This window comes from Thamnophis sirtalis, unplaced genomic scaffold, assembly GCF_051295495.1.
Source record: "Thamnophis sirtalis isolate CommonGarterSnake01/CBP01778 unplaced genomic scaffold, rThaSir2_p1.2 scaffold_12, whole genome shotgun sequence".
Taxonomy (NCBI): Eukaryota; Metazoa; Chordata; class Lepidosauria; order Squamata; family Natricidae; genus Thamnophis; species Thamnophis sirtalis.
Window position 1 is genome coordinate 14,118,768 of NW_028261392.1, and position 14,264 is coordinate 14,133,031.

Consider the following 14,264-nt stretch of genomic DNA (forward strand, 5'->3'; position numbering starts at 1 on the left):
TTCCTGTTCTAATAAGCTTTAAACAACATAAATTTTGCCCTCATCCCTTGCTTGTCTGATATTTACCACAAATAACGTAGTTCATTCCACATGCATTTTACCCTCATCTCTTGCTTGTCTAATATTTACCACTATCAAATTTATACTAGCGTTTATTTGAAAAATAACTCAGAACTATTACAACCAACTTTCCCTTCAAATAAAAGTTAAATAGCATGGATCATATTCAAATAATGCTTTCAGCAAGAGTCAGTTAACCTTCTATTTTAAAATAGTCCCATCTAACAAAGTTTAAACAACATAAATCATTCCGCATTCTTTTAACCACTATCAGATTTATGCTAACGTTACTTTAGAATCTAAGTAGTTTCACCCAGCTTTCCCTTCTGAAAAAAATTAGTCCACTTTTTCTACCGGAGAGAGGTCTCAAACCCCCATTCAGTCCTCAACTTTAGGAAGTCTTTTGAAGTATCTAAATTCTCGATCTGCGTTCTTCTGCTTCTCCGAGGGAGGAGGGGCTACCCCCTCCATCTTGCAGCCGCATGGCCAGCCGTTTGCTTTCTCCTTCCGCTTGTCTCTCCTCTCTTCCAAGCGCGTCAGGAAGTCCCGCCTTCAGAATCCTACAATAGAAATCTTGAGCCTCCGAAACAGAGTTAAGACGAAATCTTTGATTCTCAAATGTAACCGTGATGCCGGCAGGGGCCTCCCATCTGTATCGAATCTGTTGACTCCTAAGCTCTTTAGTTAAAAAGGCGTAGTCCCTTCTTGCTCTCAACATTTGGAAAGGTATATCTTTGAAGACAATCACGTCCTGGTCATCAACTCGGAGACTGTTATTATAAAACTTTTGCACAATCGCGTTTCTAGATTCTTTTGTAGAGAAATGTATAATTATGTCCCTCGGGAGCTGTCGCTGTTCCGCTATCAATGAGTTCTGGCGATAGATTTTCCGAATCTGCCAATCAAAGTTAAGTCCCGGGCTTCCCAGCGCATGGCTGAAGGCTTCAGCAAATGTCTGTTTCAAATTCTCTTGCTCCTTTTCACGGAATCCTCTGACTCTTATTGAAAATGCCTTCCTATCAAAATTTAGCGTCATAAGCTGTTCTTCGTTATTTCTAATTTTTTCTTGTAAAATTTGAATATTGGTAGTCAAATCAAAATTAGCCTTCTCCAGACTTTCCAATTTGTTCTCTATTTCAGCAGAGTAATCTGACAGGGCAGACACGGCTGCAAACGTATTCACCTTCATTTGATTAACTTTAGATTTTAGATCATCATAAAGTTGCAATACAAATTCCTTAAGTTCTTGCTTAAGGGCATTAAATATTTTAAAGAGATATTCCTGTGTTAAAACTTCTCCAGTAGAGGGCGTAGGAGACAAAGGCTGTGTTTCCAAAAAAGATTGTTTAAATTCCTTAGACACATTTGTAGCAGGACGTTTCTTTGATCTGGGTGCCATAATAGATAAACAAGTAAGCAGCGCTTCGCTCCCCTCTATTTCCAAAAAAAAAGAGTTTATTTTGTTAAGGAGCGGTCTGCAGGAAGATAAGCCCAGCTAAGTACATCCAGTAATCATCCACGGAGAGAAATCGCCATTTTGAAGTCTATTTAAACAAAGAAGTCTTTAAGACAAATGGTGCTGGTATTTAAGATAGTAATAAAAGCATAAATCTCACAGGGGTGGTACCCTCCCGTATCAGCTCTAGCTTGAAAAAAAACTTTGTTTTGTCCTGGGGGGGGCTAGCCTGTCTGGGGCTGCCAAAAAAAAAAAAAGGCAGCTGAGAAGAACTGGCCGGAGATAAAGGCTCCGCTTCGGCTGGATCTAATCTCTTCCACAGCCAAAAAAAGAAAAAGGCTGTGGCTTACGAATAGACCCTAACCTACGGAGCTACCCTCCCTGCCCCTTTCTTAGCCAAAAAGGGGTGCTATCTATGATCTTATTTAGATATACAGACCAGATCTCTGAGGAGCTCGGTGGAGCCCTCCTCGGCAACAGGCCACACCCACAGGAAGTCACTGTTTGCTGTTTGTTGCAAGGAGGCAAATTGCTGGGAGGCAGAGGCAGATATTTTTCCCTTGTTTTCCTCCCCAAAAGCTAGGTGCGTCTTATACTTCAGAGCGTCTTATATCCTGAAAAATACGGTAAGTTTCCTTATGTTATATTGGATATTTCTTTTGCATAAAACCTAAAACAAAGGATCCGGAAAGAAGATAAAAAACAATAAACTCCCAATTGTTAAGCCATATCGAAGAATTCACTTGGCCAATTTTCTTTCTTCTCCCTCTAGGCCCGTGATGGCGGACCTATGGCACGCGTGCCATGTGGAACAATCTCTGCGGGCATGTCAGCCGTCGCTCCACCATGCATGCGCGTGGGCCTCCCACTGGCCAGCTGGTTTTTGGGTCTCTGCCGTGCATGCACAGGATTGGGGCACATGTGTGCATGTGTGTGGGGGCCCATTTGCAGGGGGCACTCGCATTGCGTTTTGGGGCCTCGCGCAGCACCCGTGCCCCACTTTGGCTTCTAGGCTGGTGCGGGCAGCTTTCCAGGTCCAAAATGGGGTACGGGGGGGGGAGTGTTGCAGGGACATTGCATTATGGGTGCAGGTGCGCGCACATACATTTGCCAGATGACGACAAAAAGGTTTGCCATCACTGCTCTAGGCCAGAAAAAAAAAAAATCAGAGTTTTCCCTAAAGGGCAAAAAAAAGTTTTTATTAATCCTGCTGAGATGTTCCCAATGCAAGGAGCACAACTATCTTTACGCAGCATGCAATTCTGTTATGAGATAAAATTCATTGGACCACGGAGAATTAGGTTTCAAACGCTTGTAACTTAACAAGATGCTTATGCATTTTCCTCCAAGAGCAAAGTAACAGTTTAGAGAAATAACTTTCTGAAGGACCTTACTAATAAGATTTCTCTTTAATTGAAAATCCTGCACAAGCTTTTGGGATTCAGCATTTCAGTGGGGGAAAAAAAAACCCTCTGCATTGCTTAATGCCCTCTATAAAAAGCATTCCTTGTGGTCTCTAAAGTTACTTTTACTCCCCAAAGTCCTCGCTCTTTGTGCGGCTAAGTTGTCCTTCTTTCCAGCAGATTGAAGATGAAACACGAAATTAAACACAACTCTAATTTCTCAAGGGTTGTGGGTCTGCTGTTCTTAAAGTCCAATCACCTTTAAGCTGAGTTTGACTCCAAGTGTCTTGCTATCTTCTGAGAACTTGTCAGGTAGTTTCCCCATCTAATGACTAACCAGGATTGAACTTGGTTGTTAGCTTTTATGTAGCCACGTATGATGCCCCGTGACCTGTCAAAACCGTGTTCCACAAAAGTGCGGTCGACGAAATCGCGTATGTGACATCATCACAACGCGACGAAAAAGATCGAAAAATTGAAATAAAAATTAAATTACAGCAAGCCGATTCACATAAAGGTAAGCATTAGGTTAAGGGTTAGGGTTAGAGCGTTAGCGTTAGGTTAAGGGTTAGCGTTAGGTTTTTCGTTAGGTTAAGGGTTAGGTTTAGGGTTAGGTTTAGGGTTAGGTTTGGGGGGGTTAGGGTAAGGTTTTCGTTTTATTTTTACATTTTTCCATCTTTTTCATCGCGCTGTGATGACGTCACATACGCGCTTTCGTCGACCGCGATTTTGTTGTCCGCGGTTTTGTGGTGGAACCATGATGCCCTATGTCAAAAGTTTCCAAACTTGGCAACTCTAAGACTTGTGGACTTCCATTCCCAGAATTCCTCAGCCAGCCATGCTGTTGAAGTCCACAAGTTTTAAAGTTGTCCAATTTGGACACCCTTACCCTATGTGTACAGGAGCAAATCTGGTCAATCCCGCGATTTTCACCTAATTAAAAGTTTTCCTCCTTGCCCGAATAATGTCACATGGTCTAATCAAGGTGTTATCTGGTTTCCTGGTAATTTCACTCCTCCTCTCTCCTCCTGTCTCTGGGAATGTCCTTGGTTCCCAAGTATTTTGTTTTGGCTCCAAATCTCAGCTCTCTTCATTCCTCCCTTCCTATCCCTCAGCTCCAGTGTGGCAACACTGAAGCCTTAAAATGGCCTCAGTCAGATCAGCTTCAGGGTTGACACCAGTCACCAAATATTTTTGATCACGTGACTGTGGGGATGCTACAAGGGTGTGAAAAACTTTTTTCACTGCTATATTCACTTCAAATAGTCACTAAATAAACTGCTGTAGGTTTTCCCAGTTGCAAAGTCATGGCTGTGAAAGTTGGACCATAAGGAAGACTGAGTGCCAAAGAATTGAGGCCTTCGAATTATGGTGCCCTTTGCTCGAAGTGGCCGGTCGGACTGGTGTAGGCCTCCCCCCCCCTACCTCTCCTTCCCAGGGTCATCCAGAAAGTAGTAAGAGAACAGGCCGAAGTAATCCTAGTGGCCCCCTACTGGCCCAGGAGGGCTTGGTTCGCGGATCTGCTGAGTCTGTCGGGCAGTGATGGTGAACCTACGGCACAAATGCCAGAGGTGGCACTCAGAGCCCTCTCTGTGGGCACATGAGCCATCGCCAGCTGCTCTTCTGGTTTCCGGCATGTACATGCAGACTGGCCACCTAATCTTTTGAGTTTCCAGCACTCTGGCATGCGTGTGTGCATGCACCCATATTCCAGTCTCAGCACTGGTGCTGAAAAGGTTCACCATCACTGATATAGGGTTTCCTGCCTGAGCAGGGGGTTGGACTAGAAGACCTCCCAGGTCCCTTCCAACTCTAAGAGAGAGAGGGGGAGAGAGGGAGAGAAGGGGGAGAGGGAGGGAGGGAGAGAGAGAGAGAGAGAGAGAGAGAGAGAGAGAGAGAGAGAGAGAGAGAGAGAGAAGGGAAAAAAAGCAGTCAACAGGTTGAGCTAAACATTGCACTAATCTTCAAATCCCTCTGTGAATTTTCTATTATATTTAAGACATAGAAAGTCCAGTTTCCAGTCTCTTATATAGCTGTCTAGTCCAGTAGGTCTCAACCTTCCTAATAATACAGTTCCTCATGTTGTGGTGACCCCCAACCATAAAATTATTTTATGTTTTCCGTATCTTTTCAAAAATATGTGTTTTCCGATGGTCTTAGGCGACCCTTGTGAAAGGGTTGTTCGACCCTCCAAAGGGGTCTCAACCCACAGGTTGAGAACCGCTGGTCTAGTCCATTATCTCTAATTAAAGCAGTTAATTTCCCCTTCTCCACTAATTCAGTTGGTGGTTTCTCTTTAAACTGACAAGAGAAAATCTGTATGTTAAGGTTGACATGAGGGGTTATTGGGGCTTTCTGAGCTTGGTGGTTTTCTCGCAGATGTTTCATTGCCCAAACTAAGTGAACATTACTCAAACAGGGTGCACTGATAATGTTACCTAGTTTGGTAATGAAACATCTGCGAGAAAACCACCAAGCTCAGAAAGCAGCAAGAACCTCTCACATCAACCTCGACATTCAAATATTCTCTTCTATCCATGTTAAGGAGACTTCCTCAACTCAGTTGAAGTTCAAATGTAACCTCAGGTGAATTGTAACTTTAAACAGCCACTCAGTGAATGGTTATAAGTCCAGAACTACCTGTACTGCTTTCACTTTTCATTTACCAATTATCTCCAATAGACCAATTAGATCCCACAGATTAGGCCTCCTCCGAATTCCATCCGCCGGCCAATGCCGACTGGCAACCACCCGGAGGAGAGCCTTCTCTGTGGCTGCTCCGACCCTCTGGAACGAACTCCCCGTGGAGATTCGAACCCTCACCACCCTCCAGGCCTTCCGTAAAGCCCTTAAAACCTGGCTATTCTGACAGCCTGGGGCTAAAGAGCTTTTGCCCCCCCCCCCCTCGAATGGTATGGTTGTTGTGTGCTTTTTAAATTGTGTATTGTTTTGTTCATTTTTTTTTTTATTATTCTTTATTTGTACCCTTCCCTTGGCTTGGATTGTGAGCCGCCCTGAGTCCCCTTCAGGGAAAAGGGCGGCATATAAATGAAATAAATTCAATTCAATTCAATTTGCTAGGGAGAGGGATAAACAAACAACAAGCTTGCTTCAGTTCCATAAACACGTTTTGGAAACTATGAGGTGTGTCTCTCTCTCCTCAAGAACGCCGATGACTTACATCCAGGTTTTTTTTTTTTCCTCCCCTGACAAAACTATAAGACTTCCTTCTATCGGTTGAAACTTCTTATTAATCCCCAGCTTAGGACTTACACATCTCTAAATGCATTTTATTTCTTAACCTAAGGCAGCGATGGCTAACCTTTTTCTGAAGGTGTGCCAAAATTGTGCATGCTATTGTGCACGTGCCCACCCACCTGTGCATGTGCACACGACCCCTACACTTGCGCATGCATGCGCGTCCCCCCACGTGTGCGTCAACGCCCCCCCCAGGGAGATTTTCACTCTCCCCAGGCTCCGGAAGCTTTCCTGAAGCCTGGGGGGGGGGAGAAAACACCCTCCTCCGGCCAGGAACGAACTTCTGGTTTGCCCGTTGGGCTGTTTTTTGCCCCCTCCCCCCCAGGCTTCAGGAAAACCTCAGGAGCCTGGGGAGGGTGAAAAATGGCCCAACCGGAAGTTTGGAAATGAACTTTTTTTGCTTTCCGGAAATCTGGGAAGAGCGAAAACGGCCTCCTCTGGCCCTCCAGAAGCCCAAAAATCAGCTGGCCAGCATGCACATGCACACTGAAGTTGAGGCTTGTGGCACGTGTGCCATAGGTTCACCATCATGTACCGAAGGCCATCAAACCGGTCAGTCCAAGAGGAGATCAACCCTGACTGCTCTTTAGCAGGCCAGATCCTGAAGATGAAACTCAAATACTTTGGCCACCTAATGAGAAGGAAGGACTCACTGGAGAAGAGCCTCATGCTGGGAACGATGGAGGGCAAAAGAAGAAGGAGACGACAGAGAATGAGGTGGCTGGATGGAGTCACTGAAGCAGTAGGTGTGAGCTTAAATGGGCTCCAGAGGATGGTGGAGGACAGGAAGGCCTGGAGGAACGTTGTCCATGGGGTCGTGATGGGTTGGACACGACTTCGATAGGTTGCAACTAACAACAACAAAATTTCTTAACCTGCCCATCTCCCTCCCTCCCTCTCTGCGTTCCTAATCCAGAGATTCTTTTCAGTGCCAGAAGTGATTTTTTTTTCCACCCACAAATTCATCCAGCGCTTTTTCCATTCTTAAGAGGGGTTTATTTTACATTCAAATGAGCAATTCATCTTTTCTTTTTCAAACTGAAAATCACCTAGAGATTCCACTCTAAACATTATGAGCTATCCCTGAGCTAAACCAATACATCATGTTTGTCCTTAAATTATACTCCAAATAAGCCTTAAAAAAAAAGAAGAAATGTAATGTTATGCAACAATGACCCAACTCCACACATAATTGCCAATATTAAACTAACACCATCCATACTTCAGCCGATTTCCTATATATAGAACTTAAACTGAAAGTCACTTAAATGATTCCTGTCTAACGTCTGGCCATTTTTGAGTTAAAACAATACATCTTTGTCCTCAGTTTATACACCAAACAAGTCTGAAAAAAAGAAATATGTTACACAATGACCCAACACCACATATAATTGCCAATATTAAAATAATGTGATGCATACTTCAGTCTATTTCCTATATAGAATCTAAACTGAAAATCACTTAAAGATTCCTGTTTAACGTCTGCCCATTTTTAAGTTAAACCAATACATCTTTGTCCTTAGATTACCCTCCAAACAAGACTGGGGGGAAAAAAAGAACTATAATATTACACAATAATGATCCAGCCCCACATATAATTGCCAATATTAAACTAACACCATCCATACTTCAGCCAATTTCCTATACAGAATATAAAGCAAATAAACTGCTACTCTGAGCATTCAGGTGCAAAGTTACGAGTTTGTTAATCTTATTCTCGCTGTGGGAGAGAACCATAATGAAAATGCTTATGCTGGTCTATGACTATAATAAAGATTTGATTAGTCTTTTTTCCGTCTTTCTTGAAAACGAAGCATTCAGAACACAGGACCAATGTTTTAGTAAAGTAAGGCTTCAATTTTTGCACTGGGAGTTAGAAAGAAGCATGTTCAAATCCATTTGACCAATCCATGCTCTTAATTTAAGAGGATATATAAAATTAAGAGCATCCTATTATAACCAACTTTGAACTACGGTGCTGGAGAAGACTCCTGCGAGTCTCTTGGACTGCAAGGCGATCAAACCAGTAACTCCTAGAGAAGGTCAACCCTGACTGCTCCTTAGAAGGCCAGATCCTGAAGATGAAACTCAAGTACTTTGGCCACCTAATGAGAAGGAAGGACTCACTGGAGAAGAGCCTAAAGCTGGGAACGACTGAAGGCAAAAGACGAAGGGGACGGCAAAGAATGAGGTGGTTGGATGGAGTCACTGAAGCAGTATGGGTGAGCTTAAATGGACTCCGGAGGATGGGAGAGGACAGGAAGGCCTGGGGGAACATTGTCCATGGGGTCACAATAAGTTGGACATGACTTCGCAACTAATAACAACAATTCATCCATCTACTATCTATCTATCTATCTATCTATCTATCTATCTATCTATCTATCTATCTATCTATCTATCTATCTATCTATCTATCTATCTATCTATCTATCTATCTATCTATCTATCTCCCTAAGCTCCAAGAAGGCAGGGAGATAATACATTTAATAATTATAATTATAATGTGTTTATCTCCAGATTACGGTAACACCCACTGTGATGAATTCTCATCAAAAAGTATTCAAAATATGCAAGTATATTGGCCTGATTGGAATCCGCTGTACTTTTAAGGGACCGTACGCAGCTGGGATTAAATGACAGAAGCTTCCTGTTAGCATTGCTTTTTGCTTTTAAAATTTCAGGAGAACTGAAAATCCACTTCCTCTTGCGTGAGCCAGCTCATTGTTCTGTAGCCAGAATGCTGGCTGGGATATACTGGGAGTTGAAGTCCACGTATTTTCAGGTTCCCAAGGCTGGGAAACTGGTCTCCAGTCTTCATTGGAGGCCAGCTTCTTTCTACGGAGCCGATAAGACTTCATCGCCGCCAAATTAGGCAACAGTAAAAACTGCACAGCTAGTCCTCAACGTACACACACAACTGAGCCCAAAATTTCTGTTTACAACTTTTTCATTTTTTTTTCTTTTTGCTTCAGTTAAGTGGATCACTGCAGCGGTTAAGTTAGTAATTACTTAATAGTTCCTTGGCTGTTAAGTGAATCTGGTTTCCCTGTTGACTTTGCTTGTCAGAAGGTTGCAAAAGGGGGGGGGGGATCACATGAGCCCGGGACACTGCAACCGTCATAAAGACAAGTCAGTGAATTCTGATCGCATGACCCTGGGGAATGTTGCAGCCGTCATAAGTATGAAGAATGGTCATCACTTGATTTAGCACTATTGCAACTTTGAAAGGCCACTAAATGAATAGTTTGTAAGGTGAGGGCTACCCGTACTGTTCCATCAGACCATTAGTAGATATTAATACTATTTTGACATTCTTTTACCGATATAAGCCGTGGGTGGCACAGGGGTTAGAATGCAATACTGCAGGTTACTTCTGCTGACTGCCGGCTGCCTGAAGTTCGATTCTCACCAGCTCAAGGTCGAATCAAGCAATACGTAAAGGTGAAAGTGAGGTAGAGCTAATTGATAATCAAATCAAAGACACAGAAGTCAAACCAAGGTTGTGTTAGTGATCCTTGTCTTTACATCTTGGAGCCTGATCATCTTATTTCTGCATTGATTTAGAAATATCCATTTCATGAGTTTGACCTTTATCATACAGACTAAGGTTATCATCAGTGAAGGACACCATCCTCGGGGGTTGGGAGGGAAGCAAAAATGTCATTGCAAGGCTAAATCTACAGATACATTAAGTCTATATAGATAATAATCTATAGAATCCACATCTACATAAACATAAATCTGCATTAGATTAGATTAGATACCTCTGCTTTTGTTATCTATTTTTAACACATGCATTTTTATTCAAATTATTATAGGCTGTGCTGTGATGGCACAGCGGTTAGAATACAGTATTGCAGGCTAATTCTGCCAACCGTCAGCAGTTCAATTCTCAACCGGCTCAAGGTTGACTCAGCCTTCCATCCTTCCAAGGTTGGTAAAAATGAGGAATCGTTGGAGGCAATATGGTGACTCTGTAAACCACTTAAGAGAGGGCTGGAAAGCACCGTTTAAGTCTAAGTGTTACTGATATTTGTTTTTATGATATCTTTAAGTGCTCCTTGTACAGAGAAAAGTGAAGAAAAAGAATACAGTTAATACCTTTATGTGCAAAGATATATCAACACTGCAAAGTGATTGCATTGTGGAGCGATGGTTCAGAGGTTAAAGACGGCGAGCATGTCAGCTGGAAAGCTGACAGCCTGGGTTCAAACATCGTGCAAGAGGCTGAGCTCCCGTTCTTACCTCATCTACTGCCCACCTAGCAGTTTGAAAGCATGCAAATGCAAGTAGATGAACAGATACCACTTCGGTGGGAAGGTAATAAAAGTTCTGTGCATCTTTGGTGTTTAGCCACGCTGGCCACACATGTCCACAGAAAATGTCTTCGGACCACACTGGCTCCCTTGGTTGAGAAATAAGGATGAGCAGCAAACTCTGGGAAACCTTAATTTACCTTTTTGCAAGCGCCTAGCAATAAAACAGTTTCTTAGAAGTCAATTCAGGAGGGAGAACTCAATAATGGAGCAGGCCATCAGGAGAACAGTCACCAATTCTGGGGGGTGGGGGGAGGAAAACCTTTCTTCCGTGGGCCATGACAGTAACAGGATCGTCCTAGGGGAGAAACTGGACACCTCATAAATCTAACAAATGGAGGTGGATAAGGACAGCGGAAAGCCGTAACAGATCAAAGGCAGATAGTAATACAGATCCCAAAATCACTGTAGCTCAGAACGAGCTGTCACAACCAGTCTACAATTTCTGACCTTCAAATCTTTCCAAGCCTTTGGACCTTAGATGATGATGAGTAAGGGAAAACCCAATGACAACACAACATGCAGAGGAAAAAGAATCAGCAACTCACAGAGGTACTCCTTGACTTACAACAGTTCATTTAATTACCGTTCAAAGTTACAACAGCATTGAGGGGGGGGGGGGGGGGAGGAACTGACAACCATTTTTCTTTCCATTTTTCTACAACTTCTGCAGCATCCCCAGCAGAGGTGGGTTCCTACCGGTTCGCACCAGTTCGGTAGAATCGGTTCGTCAAATCTACCGAACCAGTTAGAAGAGGTTCCACCAGTGGACCCGGAAAGCAGGCCACACCTACAGAAGAGGTTCCAAACATTTTTGAAACCCACTACTGATCCCCAAGGTCATGCGATCAAAATTTGACACACTTGGCAAACTGGTTCATAGTTATGACGGTCGCAGGGCCCCGGAGTCCTGTGATCCCCTCTTTTTGACAACTTTCTAACAAGTGAAGTCAATGGAGAAGCCAGGTTCATCCCTGAACAGCCGGCTTTCTGAATTTAACAATCGCAGCGGTTCACTTAACCAAGGAGGCAAGAAATGTTGCAGAACGGGAGGGACAATGCTCGCTGAACCAATGTCTTGCTCAGCAACAGACATAAGACATTTCGGGCTCAGTTGTGGGTGTTATTTGGCCTACCGAACCTCGATTAAGCACCGTCCAAACCCCCCAAACGGGTTACTCACAACTACTGACAAAACGACAATCCTAATTGAAAGGAATGAATCGTCACACAAGAAGGAAAGAAGGAGAGAGAGGAAAGAGAATCGTGTCCAGTTCTATCTTTTCCTTGCAAAGGATTTCCTGAAGCTCTGCTACATTTGCATGGCAGCAAGAATTATATTATACTTTTTTCATAACACATGAAACTCAGTAAACTGAACATTTAAAAATATATCACAATTATTATTGACTGACACTGAATGGTTGATACAGGTTCCTGCCAGCATCCTAGATATCGGCCAATTATTATAATTATATACTTTCTTCATTAATCATGAAACTCAGTCAACTGAACATTCAAAAATGCACACAAATACCATTGACTGATCCTAATGGTTGATACGGGTTGCTGCCAGTGTCTTAGATATCAACCAAGTACCTTCTTAAGATGTACGATGTTCCGAGTAACAGTTTTTTGCAGAGCCGCTGGTGTTATTACAGGAAGCTGCAATTTCTTGATGTGTTTTATAAAATTCTTGGACATGGCGCCAAGTGCCCCAATGACAATGGGTATCACTGTTTTTTTTTATTAATATTATATACGTTATTCATTTAGAACATGAAACTCAAGTCAACAACATTCAAAAATGCATCCCAAATGCCATTGACTGGTGCTAATGGTTGATATAAGTTGCTGCCAGCATCCTAGGTATCAACCAAGTACCTTCTTAAAATATACGATGTTCCAAGTAGCGCAGTTTTTTGTAGTTCCGCTGGTGTTATTGCAGGAAGCTGCAATTTGTTAATGTATCTTACACAATTCTTGGACATGGTACATAAAAGAATTTTATTTTATTATTTATTATTAATATTAATTAAAACCCGGTAAACTGAACCTTTAAAAATGTGTCATAAATATCATTGACAAATGCAATTATTATTAAACATTGTACAGTCAGCCAGATGTTTAGTCTGGGTTTGGCATTTTTGTCTACCTATCAAGTTATTATTATTATTATTATTAATTTCTTTTATTCATTAAACATGTAACTCAGTCAAGTGAACATTTAAAGATGTGTCACAAATACCATTGACTGTTGCTAATAGTTGATGCAGGTTGCTACCAAGTACCAAGTATCAACCAAGTACTCTCTTAAAATATATGTTGTTCCTAGTAGAGGCATTATTATTATTATTATTATTATTATTATTATTATTATAATCTTTGGTGAGATTCACAGCCTTTGGGACTGCTTGGTAGCTCAACAGCTGGAGCCATTATTATTATTCCTACTACTATTATTATTAAGAAGCCGACCATTGAAAGCACGTTTAGAAAGCGGAAATACAGCTTCCCCCGAAGGCAAAATCCCTCGCTTTGGCTCCCATGCCATTCTCCACCTAATCTGAGGCCTTCCTTCTCCTGTCTCTCGAACAGCCACCGCAGTCCTAAGCTTTCCGGCGAGCCTTTTCAAAGCGAGGACAAAGCTAGGGTATAATCGCCCATTCAAGCCACGCGACGGTTGTTTTTTTAAGATAAAAGGGAGGAGGAAAAAAAAAAGAGAGAGAGAGAGAAGAAAGAACGCGTGGAATGAAAAAGAAAAAAGCGCTTGGCCCAAGCGGGGGCTTTTCTGCGTCCCACGCGCCTTTCCCAGGGAGTGGCGCCGGCGCCGGACACGTTTCCCACTCCGCGCGGTCCCTTTGTAATCAGCCCAAAGGCGAGGCTGGCGTTTACCTTTCCCAAGCAAATGTGGCAAGTGATGGGCAGCGTGAGAGACAATGTAACATTCTGAACGTTCTGAGCCATTGTGACGTTTCGAATCCCGCGAGCGTGAAAGTTCCAACCCACCAGCTGCAAGCGCCGCAGCAGGGAACGGAAAAGGGAACCCTCGCTCTTCCAACTCTCACGCTGCTTAAAGGCTTCGCGTACGGCAAGCCGCCGAGGCCAATTTTCCTTCCCTCCGTGCAGGGCGGGGGGGGGGGGAGAACGCCTTTTTTTGCAGAACTCTCCACCTCGGAGGAGGAGGAAGGGGCGGCGCGAGAAAGCGCGATTCTTTTAAGGGCGGTCGTCCTTCGCTTAATAATAAAATAAAATAAAATAAAATAAAATAAAATAAAATAAAATAAAATAAAATAAAATAAAATAAAATAAAATAAAATAAAATAAAATAAAATAAAATAAAATAAAATAAAATAAAATAAAATAAAATAAAATAAAATAAAATAAAATAAAATAAAATAAAATAAAATAAAATAAAATAAAATAAAATAAAATAAAATAAAATAAAATAAAATAATAAAATAATAAAATAATAAAATAATAAAATAAAATAAAATAAAATAAAATAAAATAAAATAAAATAAAATAAAATAATAAAAAAATAAAATAAAATAAAATAAAATAAAATAAAATAAAATAAAATAATAAATAAAATAAAATAAAATAAAATAAAATAAATAATAAAATAAAATAAAATAAATAAAATAAATAAAATAAAATAATAAAATAAAATAAAATATAAAATAAATAATAAAATAAAATAAAATAAAATAAAATAAAATAAAATAAAATAAAATAAAATAAAATAAAATAAAATAAAATAAAATA

At 41.5% G+C, this 14,264-nt stretch overlaps 1 protein-coding gene across 1 annotated transcript in view; it reads right to left on the reverse strand.

Annotated features, from left to right (window-relative positions):
• The window catches only part of OBI1 (ORC ubiquitin ligase 1), a 35,303-nt gene extending 21,750 nt beyond the window's left edge, over positions 1-13,553 (reverse strand). The window contains exon 1 of the mRNA XM_087726318.1: positions 13,392-13,553. Coding sequence (XP_087582444.1) covers positions 13,392-13,463 — 72 coding nt within the window. The 5' untranslated portion in view covers positions 13,464-13,553. The remainder of the gene's footprint in view (positions 1-13,391) is intronic.
• Positions 13,554-14,264: the final 711 nt, after the last annotated feature.